The 14,688-nt window shown below is 36.9% G+C and overlaps 1 protein-coding gene across 2 annotated transcripts in view; it reads left to right on the top strand.

Moving 5' to 3' along the window:
• galnt9 (polypeptide N-acetylgalactosaminyltransferase 9) overlaps positions 1–14,688 on the top strand; it is a 392,311-nt gene that overhangs the window by 90,101 nt on the left and 287,522 nt on the right. Inside the window, exon 1 of one of the 2 annotated variants that reach the window (XM_034171078.1) lies at positions 12,153–12,333. The exons of the other annotated variant lie outside the window; for it this stretch is intronic. Within the exon in view, the coding sequence (XP_034026969.1) occupies positions 12,167–12,333 (167 nt within the window). The 5' untranslated portion in view covers positions 12,153–12,166. Of the gene's footprint in view, positions 1–12,152; positions 12,334–14,688 lie in introns of those variants that run through there. 2 annotated transcript variants of the gene reach the window in all.

The following is a 14,688-nucleotide window of genomic DNA, read 5'->3' as shown; positions in this document are numbered from 1 at the left end:
TAACAAGGATGTTAAAATATGACATAAGGTAAAATAGAAGAACAGAAAGTTAAAAAAAACATGTTTAAAATGTTTGAAAAGGGTGTAAAATGTGTGAAAGAATAAAAGTTTCTTAAAAGTTTAATCAATATTATTTATGTTAAAATGTGTTAGTTATGTCAACAATGTTAAAAACACACACAGATGATTAAATGTTAAAAAGGATGTTTAAAATATGACAAAAGGTAAAAATAGAAGAACAGAAAGTTAAAAAAAAGTTTAAAATGTTTGAAAAGGGTGTAAAATGTGTGAAGAATAAAAGTTTCTTAAAAGTTTAATTATATGATTTATGGTAAAATGTGTTATGTCAAAAACATTTAAAAACACACAGAGATGTTTAAATGTTAACAAGATGTTTAAAATATGACATAAGGTAAAATAGAAGAACAGAAGGTTAAAAAAAACATGTTTAAAATGTTTGAAAAGGGTGTAAAATGTGTGAAAGAATAGAAGTTCTTAAAAGTTTAATATTATTATGTTAAAATGTGTTAGTTATGTCAAAAACATTTAAAAACACACAGATGTTTAAATATTAACAAGGATGTTTAAATATGACATAAGGTAAAATAGAAGAACAAAGTTAAAAAACATGTTTAAAATGTTTGAAAAGGGTGTAAATGTGTGAATAGAAAGTTTCTTAAAAGTTTAATATTATTTATGTTAAAAGTGTTAGTTATGTCAAAAACATTTAAAAAGACAGATGTTTTAAATGTTACAAAAAGATGTTAAAATATGACAAAAGGTACAAATAGAAGAACAGAAAGTTAAAAAAACATGTTTAAAATGTTTTGAAAGGGTTGTAAAATGTGTGAAAGCATATGTTTCTTAAAAGTTTAATTAATATTATTTATGTTAAAATGTGTTATGTCAAAAACATTTAAAAACACACCGAGATGTTTAAATGTTAAAAAGGTTGTTTAAAATATGACAAAAGGTAAAATAGAATAACAGAAAGTTTAAAAAAACATGTTTAAAATGTTGAAAAGGGTGCGAAATGTGTGAAAGAATAGAAAGTTTCTTAAAAGTTGAATTATATTATTTATGTTTAAATGTGTTAGTTATGTCAAAAACATTTAAAAAGACACAGAGATGATTAAATGTTACAAAAGATGTTTAAAATATGACATAAGGTAAATTAGAAGAACAAAGTAAAAAAAATGTTTAAAATGTTTGAAAAAGGTGTAAAATGTGTGAAAGAATACTAACTTTCTTAAAAGTTTAATTATTATTTATATTAAAATGTGTTATGTCAAAAACATTTAAAAGACACAGAGATGTTTAAATGTTAAAAGATGTTTAAAATATGACAAAAGGTAAATAGACGAACAGAAAGTTAAAAAAATGTTTTAAATGTTTGAAAAAGGTGTAAAATGTGTCAAAGAATACTAACTTTCTTAAAAGTTTAATTATTATTTATATTAAAAATGTGTTATGTCAAAAACATTTAAAAATACCAGATGTTTTAAATGTTAAAAAAGATGGTTTAAAATATGAGAAAAGGTAAAAATAGAAGAACAGGAAAGTTAAAAAAAAACATGTTTAAAATGTTTGAAAAGGGGTGCAAAATGTGTGAAAGAAATAGAAAGTTTCTTAAATGTTTAATTAATATTATTTATGTTAAAATGTGTTATTTATGTCAAAAAAACATTTAAAAGACAGAGATGTTTAAATGTTAAAAAGATGTTTAAAATATGACAAAAGGTTAAATAGAAGAACAGAAAGGTTAAAAAGGTTTTAAATGTTTGAAAAGGGTGTAAAATGTGTGAAAGAATAGAAAGTTTCTTAAAAGTTTAATTAATATTATTTATGTTTAAAATGTGTTCGTTATGTCAACAACATTTAAAAACACAGAGATGTTTAAATGTTAAAAAGATGTTTAAAATATGACAAAAGTAAAAATAGAAGAACAGAAAGTTTAAATAAACATGTTTTAAATGTTGAAAAGGGTGTAAATGTGTGAAAGAACAGAAAGTTTATTAAAAGTTTAATATCATTTATGTGAAAATGTGTTATGTCAAAAACGTTTAAAAACACACAGAGATGTTTAAATGTTAAAAAAGATCTTTAAAATATGACAAAAGGTAAAAATAGAAGAACAGAAAGTAAAAAAAAATGTTTAAAATGTTTGAAAAGGGTGTAAAATGTGCGAAAGAATAAAAAGTTTCTTAAAAGTTTAATCAATATTATTTATGTTAAAATGTGTTAGTTATGTCAAAAATGTTTAAAAACACACAGATGTTTAAATATTAAAAAATATGTTTAAAATATGACATAAGGTAAAACAGAAGAACAGAAAGTTAAAAAAAAAACATGTTTTAAATGTTTGAAAAAGGTGTAAAATGTGTGAAAGAATAGAAAGTTTCTTAAAAGTTTAATTAATATTATTCATGTTAAAATGTGTTAGTTATGTCAAAAACATTTAAAAATGCACAGATATGTTTAAATGTTAAAAAACGATGTTTAAAATATGACAAAATGTAAAAATAGAACTGAAATTTTTAAATGTTTAAAATGTTTGAAAAGGGTGTAAAATGTGTGAGAATAGAAAGCTTCTTAAAAGTTTAATATTATTTATGTCAATGTCAATTTTATTTATATAGCACATTTACAACAACAGCAGCTGCCCAAAGTGCTTCACAGTAAAAACAGTAACAAAAACCATACCACAAAAAACAGAGCATTAAAATTCCAAAATATACAAATACACATAAGACCAGACACACACAGCTTAAATTGTATTAAAAACCAAAGCATAAAAATGAGTCTTAAGAACAGAGTTAAAAGACTCTCGAGATGGAGCAGCTCTGATGTGCAAAGGTAAACTGTTCCAAAGTTTAGGCACAGCCACCGAAAAAGCCCGATCACCTCGAGTTTTTAATCGAGATCTGGGCACATTTAATAAAAGCTGGCTTTCTGACCTCACTGATCTGACCGGAGCATAAGGAGTCAAAAGCTCAGAGAGGTATTCGGGAGCCAAACCATTTAAACACTTGAACACAAGCAACAGAATATTATAGTCAATCCTAAATGTGAGTGGGAGCCAATGGAGCTAGGGTAACACAGGGGTGATATGCTCTCGCTTCCTCGTCCCTGTGAGCAGTCGTGCAGCAGCGTTCTGGACCTGCTGCAGATGCTTTAGAGACGACTGGTCCACTCCACAGTAGAGTGAATTACAATAATCTAGACGGGATGTTATAAACAAATGAATACCTCGCTCAAAATCACACACTGGGAGGTAAGCCTTCACTTTCCTCAAGATTCTGAGTTGGTAGAAAGTGGCCTTTACCACAGAATTAATTTGCTTGTCCATTTTGAAGGAGCTGTCAAAAATGACCCCCAGATTTCTGACAGAATCATGCACACAGGAAGACAAAGGACCAAGCACATCATATGAACCAGATGACCATGCAGGGCCAAAACCAACTATTTCAGTTTTTTTCTCATTGAGAATTACAAAGTTTTGGGCCAACCAAGTTTTCACTTCCTGCAGACAATTTACCAAATTAGTAAAAGAATTTGATGGAAGCTTAAGTGGGAGATAGATTTGCAGGTCATCGGCATAAAAATGAATGGCCAAGTTATATTTTCTGAATATGGTGCCAAGTGGCAGCATATACAGTGAAAAAAGGGCGGAACCCAAAACAGAGCCTTGTGGAACACCATAATTTAAGGGTGCTGATCTGGACTGGTGTGGCCCAAGGTGCACAGAGAAACTACGGTCTCTAAGATAAGATCTGAACCACTCCAGTGCTGTGCTTTTAAAACCTGCATAATGCTCCAGACGGGACAATAAAATACAGTGATGTATTTTAAATTATTATTATTAATATTATGTTAAATGTGTTAGTTATGTCAAAAACGTTTAAAAACACACAGATGTTTAAATGTTAAGAAAGATGTTTAAAATATGACAAAACGTGAAAATAGAATAGAACAAAATTTAAAAACTGTTTAAAATGTTTTGAAAAGGGTGTAAAATGTGTGAAAGAACAGAAAGTTTCTTAAAAGTTTAATTAATATTATTTATGTTAAAATGTATTAGTTATGTCAAAAATGTTTAAAAAACACACAGAGATGTTTAAATGTTAAAAAAGATGTTTAAAATATGACAAAACGTAAAAATAGAACAGAAAAAAATTTTTAAAACATGTTTAAAATGTTTGAAAAGGGTGTAAAATGTGTGAAAGAATAGAAACTTTCTTAAAAATATGTTTAAAATGTTACAAAGGCTGTAAAATGTGTAAATGCATAGACAGTTCCTTAAAAACACATAAATACGAGGGCTGTCAATAAAGTAACGGTCCTTTTTATTTTTTTCAAAAACTATATGGATTTCATTCATATGTTTTTACGTCAGACATGCTTGAACCCTCGTGCGCATGCGTGAGTTTTTCCACGCCTGTCGGTGACGTCATTCGCCTGTGAGCACTCCTTGTGGGAGGAGTCGTCCAGCCCCTCGTCGGAATTCCTTTGTCTGAGAAGTTGCTGAGAGACTGGCGCGTTGTTTGATCAAAATTTTTTCTAAACCTGTGAGACACATCGAAGTGGACACGGTTTGAAAAATTAAGCTGGTTTTCAGTGAAAATTTTAACAGCTGATGAGAGATTTTGAGGTGATTCTGTCGCTTTAAGGACTTTTCACGGTGCGAGACGTCGTGCAGCGCTCTCAGGCAGCGTCATCAGCCTGTTCAAGCTGAAAACCTCCACATTTCAGGCTCTATTGATCCAGGACGTCATGAGAGAACAGAGAAGTTTCAGAAGAAGTCGGTTTCAGCATTTTATCCGGATATTCCACTGTTAAAGGAGATTTTTTTAATGAAAGACGTGCGGACGGATCCGCGCGTCGGGACGCAGCCGATGCGGTGCGGCGGCACAGGAAAAACACCTCCGTGTTGATAACCATTTGTAAAATCCAGGCGGCTTTGATGGCTTTCAGTGGAGTGAGTATATGAGAAATTGTTTAACAGGCAGGACATGTTCCAACTTGTCCTTAAGGCTTTCAACAGAGGTGTTTTTCCTGTGGCGGAGCGTCGCGGCGGCTGCGTCCCGACGCGCGGACCCGTCCGCACGTCTTTCATTAAAAAAATCTCCTTTAACAGTGGAATATCCGAAAATGCTGAAACCGACTTCTTCTGAAACTTCTCTGTTCTCTCACGACGTCCTGGATCAATAGAGCCTGAAATGTGGAGGTTTTCAGCTTGAAACAGGCTGATGACGCTGCCTGAGAGCGCTGCACGACGTCTCGCACCGTGAAAAGTCCTTAAAGCGACAGAATCACCTCAAAATCTCTCATCAGCCGTTAAAATTTTCACTGAAAACCAGCTTAATTTTTCGAACCATGTCCACTTCGATGTGTCTCACAGGTTTAGAAAAAATTTTGATCAAACAACGCGCCAGTCTCTCAGCAACTTCTCAGACAAAGGAATTCCGACGAGGGGCTGGACGACTCCTCCCACAAGGAGTGCTCACAGGCGAATGACGTCACTGACAGGCGTGGAAAAACTCACGCATGCGCACGAGGGTTCAAGCATGTCTGACGTAAAAACATATGAATGAAATCCATATAGTTTTTGAAAAAAATAAAAAGGACCGTAACTTTATTGACAGCCCTCGTACATTTAAAATGTGTTTAACGCGTAAAAGAATGAAAAAGAAACACACGAAGATGTTGAAATTGTGTGTGTGTGGGGGGGCAACTATTCATTTGTTCTCTGAGGGGAGGGGGGGGTCACTCTCCCACACTTTGAAAAGCCCCGCTCTAAAACATTAGTCAGCCATAACAATGCGTAAACAATCACAAGTGTGTAAATAACACTAGATTACACAAAAAATGCAAAGTGCCACAAAATTAAAATCACTCTGAGCACGATTTATACTTCTGCTAGATAGATGCCAAGTCCATTTTGCACATGAACAGCTGGCATCTGTTCAAAAGAACAATCAAAATGAAATAACAATGAATGCACTTCTCAGCAGGGGCAGGTCTTGTAACACTAAGCTTGCAGAAAGACAAACATTAGCCAACAGATTTCTGGCTTGTAAATCAGCTGACCCGTGCAGTCAGCTATACTTCCCTTCAGGGAGTAATAGTAAAAAGTTACGCTCCTTATTTGTAGGCAGAGGTACTCAATGTTTTGTTTGGTTCTCAGGTTTGGGCATGCACAGCTCCTATTTTTAGCTTCTGTTTCTGCCTTGCCTGCTGCCAACAAAGATCTGCCGGTGTCTTGCTTGGCTGTGAAATTCCATTACATAGCCACAGCCCAACAAAATGACCCTGGGTTCATGTGATGGGTGGTTTTGCTGCAGTCAGTCTGCAATGTGCCACACAGCTCAGGGAACTGTAACACAACTGCTGGCTGGCCAGTGTGTTCTGAGAAATTCCGTTATTGGTTAAAAAAAGCCTCATCTTCTTCCTGTTAGTTTCTCACCTGGGCATCCAAACGTTTGATGACCGTGATAAGTCAGATCACTGTTAGTCTGATCCTGGAGCATGTGCTGGTGCTGTGCGTTGCTGCATATGTCACCCTACAAAACCTTTCTGGGTCCTGATTGGAAAAAGCCCATGCCTATGTATATACGTATGTGCCAAAGACACATGGGCAACCCCTTGGCCTTGTCCATTTGAGGTCGTCCTCAGTACGGAGGCACCTGTGCCTTGGATCGTGATCAGGGAAATGGCTATATTATCACAACTCATGGTCTCTGGCAATACAAGTAGTATGGGTGTCCCTAGGTAACCTGACGTTTGGTACAAAGTTATTCCAGCGATACCCAAGAATACTCAGGAGAGATCTTGGACCAACATTAGAATCCATGTCTCACAACCATACAGTAAGACGAGAATCTTCAGGGGCCTCATTTATGACACACTGTGTGTGATTCCTACAATAAATATATGTATCAGCAAAACACAAAAAGGTATATGAAAAAAAATGCCTTTTAAAGAAAAAACATCCACAGTTATAATATTTCTTGTATATGTTGTTTACTGCCCTGTTTGTGTAAATGTCACTTATATGTGTGCTGTCCATATTCGTGAGCCACTTGGGTGAGTAGGGAGAGTTCCCATTGGATAAAAAAGCTTTTAAACCTACCATCCCTGGTTCTCAAGACCAGGCACCTAAGTGGCTCTGTCCCTTCTTCTTTCTTCCTCGTTTTTCCTTTAAAAAAAAAAAAAAATATATATATATATATATATATATATAATATATATATATATATATATATATATATATATATATAGGAGTACGTTAGTATACATATAAAACATAAACATGCAAACTCCACACAGAAAGGCCACAGGTGGGAATCGAACCCATGACCTTCTAGCTGTGAGGCAAAAGTGCTAACCACTAATCCACCATGCTGCCCTTCACATGCTGTTTTAAACAAACATAAAAAAATGAAATATACGTTAAAAAAGAAACATATTTTTGTGTTGTTAGTACTTCCGTTGTGTTGTGGAGCTTTGCAAAGTGTCTGTTTTTTCAGTGTTTTGCCTGAATTTGCAGCAGACATGTTATCAAATCAATTGTTCCATTTGCTGTAGATTATATTTGTGTTTTGTGTCTGAAAGTCTTTTTCAATTTGCAATTTTTTTTTAATTGTTTTTTATTTTTTTTTTTTTTTTGGTGCAACAGTTGTTTGTTGAATAGATGCAGGTATTTTGACTATGTTGTCTGCATTTGTAAGTGTTGTGCTAGTTTGGAAATGCTTTGGCCTCTCTCAACCGCTGTAGATAACACCTCTAACTCGCCCACCAAACAAGAGAAATATGTGTCTCAAAAACCCGCTACACACTCTTCAAGTGGTAAAACTGTTCACGGACTGGCACCTCCCTACCTAGCTGACCTAATTAAACCTTACGTACCGGCTCGGGCTTTGCATTCTCAGGGTGCAGGACTACTTTGTGTCCCTAGGGTGAATAAGAAGTCTGCAGGTCACAGAGCTTTCTCTTATCGTGCCCCTGTTCTGTGGAATGATCTCCCTGCGTCAATAAACCAGTCAGATTCTGTAGAGACTTTCAAGTCCAGACTTAAGATGCACTTATTTCCCTTTTGTATGGCTAGCATACTGGCATAGTATAGTTCTATGCTTTTCACTCTTTAATTAATTTTATTAGGAAACGGAGCGTGCCGCGGCCTCACTTTACCTAAATTCTGGGTCTTTTAGTGAAGCTTAGGGCTAGTGGTCAGCGATCACCTTAGTATTTCCTGTTTTCCTTGTTGTTTAATGCTGACAAATTATACAGTATTTCTTGTCTTTCTGATGCCTGATTCTTTCTTTTTTTCTCTCAGTTTAACCCTCTGGGGTCGATGCCATCGTATACGATGGCTAAGACCAAGCTTTACTAAATTATAAATAACTTTTGAATGATATGAGATAGAAACTTACTTTTTTGCTGAAATGTTAACTCTGCGGACGTTCGAGCCAGCCATCGGCCATCTTTGTACTCTTCATAGAAGCTGTGTGACGACGTGCGCAATGTGAGTGTGCAATCGGAATTGGTTCACCGTCACATGGTTTTCCAAAATCCAATCGTAGGGCAGATTTACCTCACGTGAAAAGCCAAAGATCGTTTTCAGGAGTGATATCTTACTAGTTGGCCCGTTTAAATAGCTCCAATGAGTACATACTATTAGTACATACTCAGTGCGCCCTGCGCCATTACGCACAGCGATCAGTGAAAGCAGGAGCAGACGGAGAGCCTCTGATGACAATCTCACATGCTCAAACAAAGAGTGTGTAACTATCAGGATTGCTCCACTAGTTTGTATGTGAATGTTACTGGATAACTCTGTTGCTTTCTCTGTGTAAAGCACTGTTTACCATATCAATGGACAACAAAACGCATAGACCATTTTGTGTATATTGTTCAAAATGTGCGTTTGTGTTTATTGTTTGAACCTTCTTGATGTACAGATTTTCACACAAGACCTCAAATTACCTTTATAAAGTGTCAAAACAGCTGTTTATTATAGTCTGCTGTGTGTTTTGAATAAATGTGTGGAAAATTATTTTACGCTTTATTTTTTCCTTGCCTATTTTTGATGGTAAACCTTTATTACACAGGTTGAAAGCACAGGTTGTCCTGAAAAAAAAAAAAAACAGGCATAAAACTTGATTGTGGGATGCAGGGAGAGCTGTTAACAGCAATAATAAAACATTTATGCCAGGTGAGTGAACTGTCCAAAAATTGCCCTCGGACCCCAGAGGGTTAAGGTGCAGCTCCATCCAGAGATTGGTACGGTATTTGTGGTGTCCTGTGCACCAATAGCTTTTCCTGTATGTTCGTTTTATGAATTATGTAATTTGTGTCTGTAGCATGGCCCAAGCAGAGTCTGGTCTGCTTAAGGTTTCTTCCTCAGAGGGAGTTTTTCATTACCACTGCTGCTCTGGGGGTTAGTAAGGTTAGACCTTACCTGTGTGAAGTGCCTTGAGGCAACTCTGTTGTGATTTGGCGCTATATAAATGAAAATAAATTCAAATTGAGATTAAAACATTTTGCGGTTGAATGCGAGCCGTGTTCTGCAGCATGGTGGCTGAGCAGTTCATGTCCTGCTCGTATACTTTTGTAGCCCGGTGATCTTTATTTCCAGTCTTCTTTGAACTGTCCTTCTAATCAATCAAAAAAAAAACACACTGCTGTTGAGAACTTTACCTGAAAGCAAAAATCACTGAAAGACCTTTTGAAGTGATGAGCTGAGATTTCTTCTTGTCCGCTTTTTGAAAGCGCCTTTGTCAGGGTAACAAAGTGATGGTCCTCTAAATGACACTCATGGGTCACTCTAATGAGAGCAGAGAGGTAATTTAAGTCTGTCACGTAAAAGGCCGCTGCTGAATTTAGTTGCGCCAGAGCAAAGAGACGAAGGTGCTGAACCAAGGACTGACTCTCATTCAGAGCAGCGTGCACAGTCTGCTGGCTGCTCAGGGATTCTCTGTGGGCTGAAAGGGCGTGCACGGAACATGCTCAGTGTGAATACTTATTTCACTCTCATTGTGCTTCCACATATCGCCTCAATAGTGCTGCTATAATTAGGCACAGGAAGGCACGGGGGCTCAGTGTAACATCTGGTTTTTCCTTCATGAAGTAAATCTCTAAGCAAATAGTTGTATTTTTCAAAAGCTGAATATGAGATATACAAAGTGCAGAATTAGGCTGAGCGCAATATTAGTTAAATGAAATTACTTTGTTTTTCACTTAAATGCATCTACGTAGCAATTTCTGTAACATCACAAACAAAAATTTGGTGGCATATTTCAGAATCATTCTGTCCAACGAGTGTTTCAAGTGCAACTTCTCCAAAACTGATGGGGGGATTTTAGTGAAACGTCACACAGTGGCAGCACCCCACACAAAGATAAATAATCCTGGAACCAATAACCTCAAGGGGAAATAATTGGACTTTTGTATTCAATTGATGCATGCATGTACGCTCACTGGCCACTTTATTAGGTACACCTGTTCAATTGATTGTTAACACAAATGGCTAATCAGTCAATCACATGACAGCAACTCCATGCATTTAGGCATCTAGACATAGTGAAGATGACTTGCTGAAGTGTAAACTGAGCATCAGAATGGGGAAAAAAGGGCATTTAAGTGACTTCGAGCGTGGCATGGTTGTTGGTGCCAGACGGGCTGGTCTGAGTATTTCACAAACTGCTGATCTACCGGGATTTTCACAGCGGCATTGTATAGCAGCACACAGGGTAAGAAGCACACAGAGTATCAAATGTGAAAGTAAAAAAGAAAAACAGTTTGCAATATTGCAATATTGAAAGCTTGGTTACTGGCAAATCAGACATGCAACCATCTGTAGCCTAACTGTGGAGGCACCACTTGGGTTTTTTTCTCTTTTTTTTCCCCCAGTTATATGTACACAATACCTTTGTGTACTTTATGTTAATAAATGGTTTAGTAGTCTTTACACAATAAACTTGTGTAGGACACCCTGTGCAATAGTTACACTTGTGCACGTGCAAATGAGTGTATTGGGCAACGTGCAGTACAACCCAGTACTGTAATACGCAATTCAACCAGGCACTGAAGCATTTTGCACTTGTCACTTTAATGCAGTATTTTTGCACCTCAATCACCCATCATCATAAAACTCTTTTGGTTCCTCCACCTGTCGGTGGCTTATTAACGATCAGTTGTTGCTACTTTGAATTTGTAAATATTTGTATGTATATTCGGTTTTAATTGTTTTCTGTCATGATTGATTTGTTTTGGTATGTTGTGTGTTCTTAGTCTGTTTCTGTGTTACTGGGACTACGGATGGAAATTAGCATCCTGCTATAATCTGGCATATTTACATGTAGCTATGTTCATTAATATGCATTGTCCCATTTCAAATAAACGTGACTGACTGACAATATAAATACCAGACATATTGAGCAAAGTGGTTTACTGGCTACAATGTTCCTCTCATTCCCGATCTCTGTCTTCCTGTTACTTCTCCTCCCCCTGAGTGAGGAGTTGCACAGAGGTGTACATCGACAAATGCAAGGACCAGCATCTTTCCAATGAAAGCAACAGGCAGGGCATCATTAATTATTGATTATTGGCCATTAATTATATGAATAAACAATATAAATAAGTGTATATATGTTTTTTCTTCTTGCTCTGTAATTTTTAGTTAAAACACTTATTCAGCTGTGTTTTTGCTCAGAGGTTTATAATACACACTCAGGTGGTGGTGATACACATACATGTTACCATAGTGATTAGACTGTTTGACATTTCCTACAGGCAGCAGATGGTTTGCACAGCAGGATTAAACAAAGTTTCAGCTCATGTTAAGCCGCTTTGTGTTCTCTTGCAAACTGCATCAAAGTTGGATTTGGAGAAACAGCTCTGACATGAAAATGCACTCAGACTCATGTTTATGATCCTCATTGTGCACAGATTTTAATTTCTAATAAAAGGCATTTAAAAAATGGGGGTAGTTTGTGGTTTGCCTCCACAGTTTCCTCATATTATGAGACATGAAAATGATTTATAGTCTCACTTTGTCCTGCTTTGTGCTCAGCTGTGGTGCTTTCACATCCATGTGGGATTTAGTTTTTTTTTTTTTTTTTACAGCTCTCTCACTGACATGTTCTTGACAGGTTTAGCAAAGCCCATGGGGCTGGTGGAGGGGCCCGGAGGCCTTGGCCAGGGGGGAGCTGCTGCCACTCTGGGAGAAGACAGTCGCGATGCTGAGGTGAAATACGAGGAATACGGCTACAATGCTCAGCTCAGCGACCGCATCTCCCTGGACAGGAGCATCCCCGACTACAGGCCTAAAAAGTAAGTCGGGCTCATCAAGGTCAGCTCATGTGACACAGGCGTGTGGGTTTGTGTGTCTCCCAACTGTCATGTTAAGGCTACAGTGGAGTTCAGTTGTATTATAAATTAAATTTAAGCTTTTTGTATCTACCCGTGGGCCTCCAGCTTTATAAGAGAAAAAAATAAAGATTTAGTAAATCTGAGGGGTCATTTAACCCTGTAAAAGAAATCCACCTGAATCTTAAAGAATCAACAGTGAAGAAGATTTTGTCAAGATTTGAGATTAGATAGAACTTTATTGAGCCTTTGGGAAGACTCCCTCAGGGAACTTGAGGTTCCAGCAGCATTGTGTAGCAGCACACAAGGTAAGAAGCACACAGAGTATCAAAATGCAAATTAAAAAAGTAAAACCATTTGCAAATACAAATATAAATATACAATATAAATACTAGACATACTGATCAATTCTGGTTTACTGACTACGACTGCTCCTCTCATTCCTGTCCTCTGTCTTCCTGTTACTCCTCCTCTCCCTGAGTGAGGAGTTGTACAGTCTGATGGCCTGAGGAACACATACAATATATATATACACACACACACAGAAAACTGGAACTCTAATCACAGAACCTTATTGCAACTCAGCTACATGTAGCTGTCATTTCAAACCGGAAACAACTGCAAGACAGCAGCCCTTTGCTTCCTTTTTTGTCAAAGCATGTTTTTAGTCAAACTGGGCAATTAAAAAAAAGGAATTTTCTAAAACCCTTCCATTTCAGAGCCAGCCTCAGCTGACTGTATTAATTAACAAGCTTCTTTTTACTCGCCCTCCTTCCTTGCCGCTCTGCTCTCATCTAATTTTCTGGGTGTGAAAATGAGCTACGAACAAAAGCAGAGATGATGAAATGAATTATCCCAGCTAAAGCCCACAGAAACCTCTCTTGGCCATCAGATTCCCTCTCTGTATCGCTGCATGTCGTCATTGTTCTTTAAGACTGTGATATAAATGCCACAGGCAGGCCTGATCCCCCCCCCACACACACACACAGCAATCATCCATCCTCTGCAGCACCCTCTCTATCCCAGCTGTAGTGCACAATCTAAAAGTATTTTTAAAAGGCCATTAAGGATGCTTGCTGGATGTCTGCTGGGTCTCTTTCATTAAAATAAAATAATGCAAGATGCCCTTTAATTCAATGTTATGGAATAGCTCTAAAGCTCTCAGCATCAAGTTGGCAGTTGAGGATAAGGTGCTTTTATGTTGGGATTAGATGTGTCTCAAGTCATTTTCTTCAGCGTAGTCCTCTGTGGCAAAATCTGACAGTGACTGAAATCCACCAAGTGGAGGTAAATAGGTGGAGTTTCAGCACAGGAGAGAAAAAATATGAGAAAAACTGCAGGAGGTCTGTAACTATTAAGTAGAGGTGGGCAATACCGGGAATTTTGGTATTGATCCGATACCAAGTAAATACAGGCCCAGTATCGCCGATATCAAGACCGATACTTTTTTCGTATTTAAGCTTCATAGATCCAAAGGACCTAGGATAGAATTTCGCCAAACATTGTACGTGACAACAAAATACTTTATTATCACAATCAACATTTTTGTTTAAAAAATATCACTCAACACAACTTAAAACAAAATCTCCTGAGGTAGAGGGCTGACAAACCACAATACAAGGGTGCGCTGCTCTGTGTTGTGTGACACAGCACAGCACTGCTCTTACAGACAGAGAGTAAACTTTGATCAATCTGCGTGCACAGCAGTCAGTGCGTGCGGGAAAAAAAAAAACGTGAGTATTGATCTTTTTACATGAGGATCGTTCAATATCAATAGCAGCGTTGGTATCGATATTATCAATATTAGGATCGATCCGCCCACCTCTACTCTTAAGTTGTGACTGTACCTCAGTCATTGGTGAGTCACAATATCACACACCTCATTTCACAAAGTAACCTTGTGTTGCCTATGCAATATTCCACTGAGGTGTCTGCCACCTACTGGGTGGTTAGTGGAACCTGACTTCATGATGGAATAGGAGCAGGTGTGGTTGCCAGTGAAATGAATTCAATCGGATAAGTAATTTAATTAATTTAGATTGGTTTTCATTTAGAGCAAGCACACAGGTGACAGCGGTGAGGAAAAATGCCCTCTGATGATTTGAGGAAGAAATCTCAAGCAGACCAGACTCAAAGGGGTGACCCTCTGCTTAGGTAATACTAATAAAAAACATTTTTAACAGTACAGAGGAACATAAAAAGAAGTAAAGAGTACACAGTAAATTTTGCAGAGTAAAATATACTCTACCGGGATAACATTTGGTCCCAGTCCAAATAGAGTTAAATATACTCTTTCTATCACAGTGCTAAATTAACTCC

This window comes from Thalassophryne amazonica, chromosome 5, assembly GCF_902500255.1.
Source record: "Thalassophryne amazonica chromosome 5, fThaAma1.1, whole genome shotgun sequence".
In the NCBI taxonomy this organism is placed as follows: domain Eukaryota; kingdom Metazoa; phylum Chordata; class Actinopteri; order Batrachoidiformes; family Batrachoididae; genus Thalassophryne; species Thalassophryne amazonica.
The sequence above is the reverse complement of the archived record's forward strand: the minus strand, read 5'-3'. Positions and strand labels throughout refer to the sequence as shown.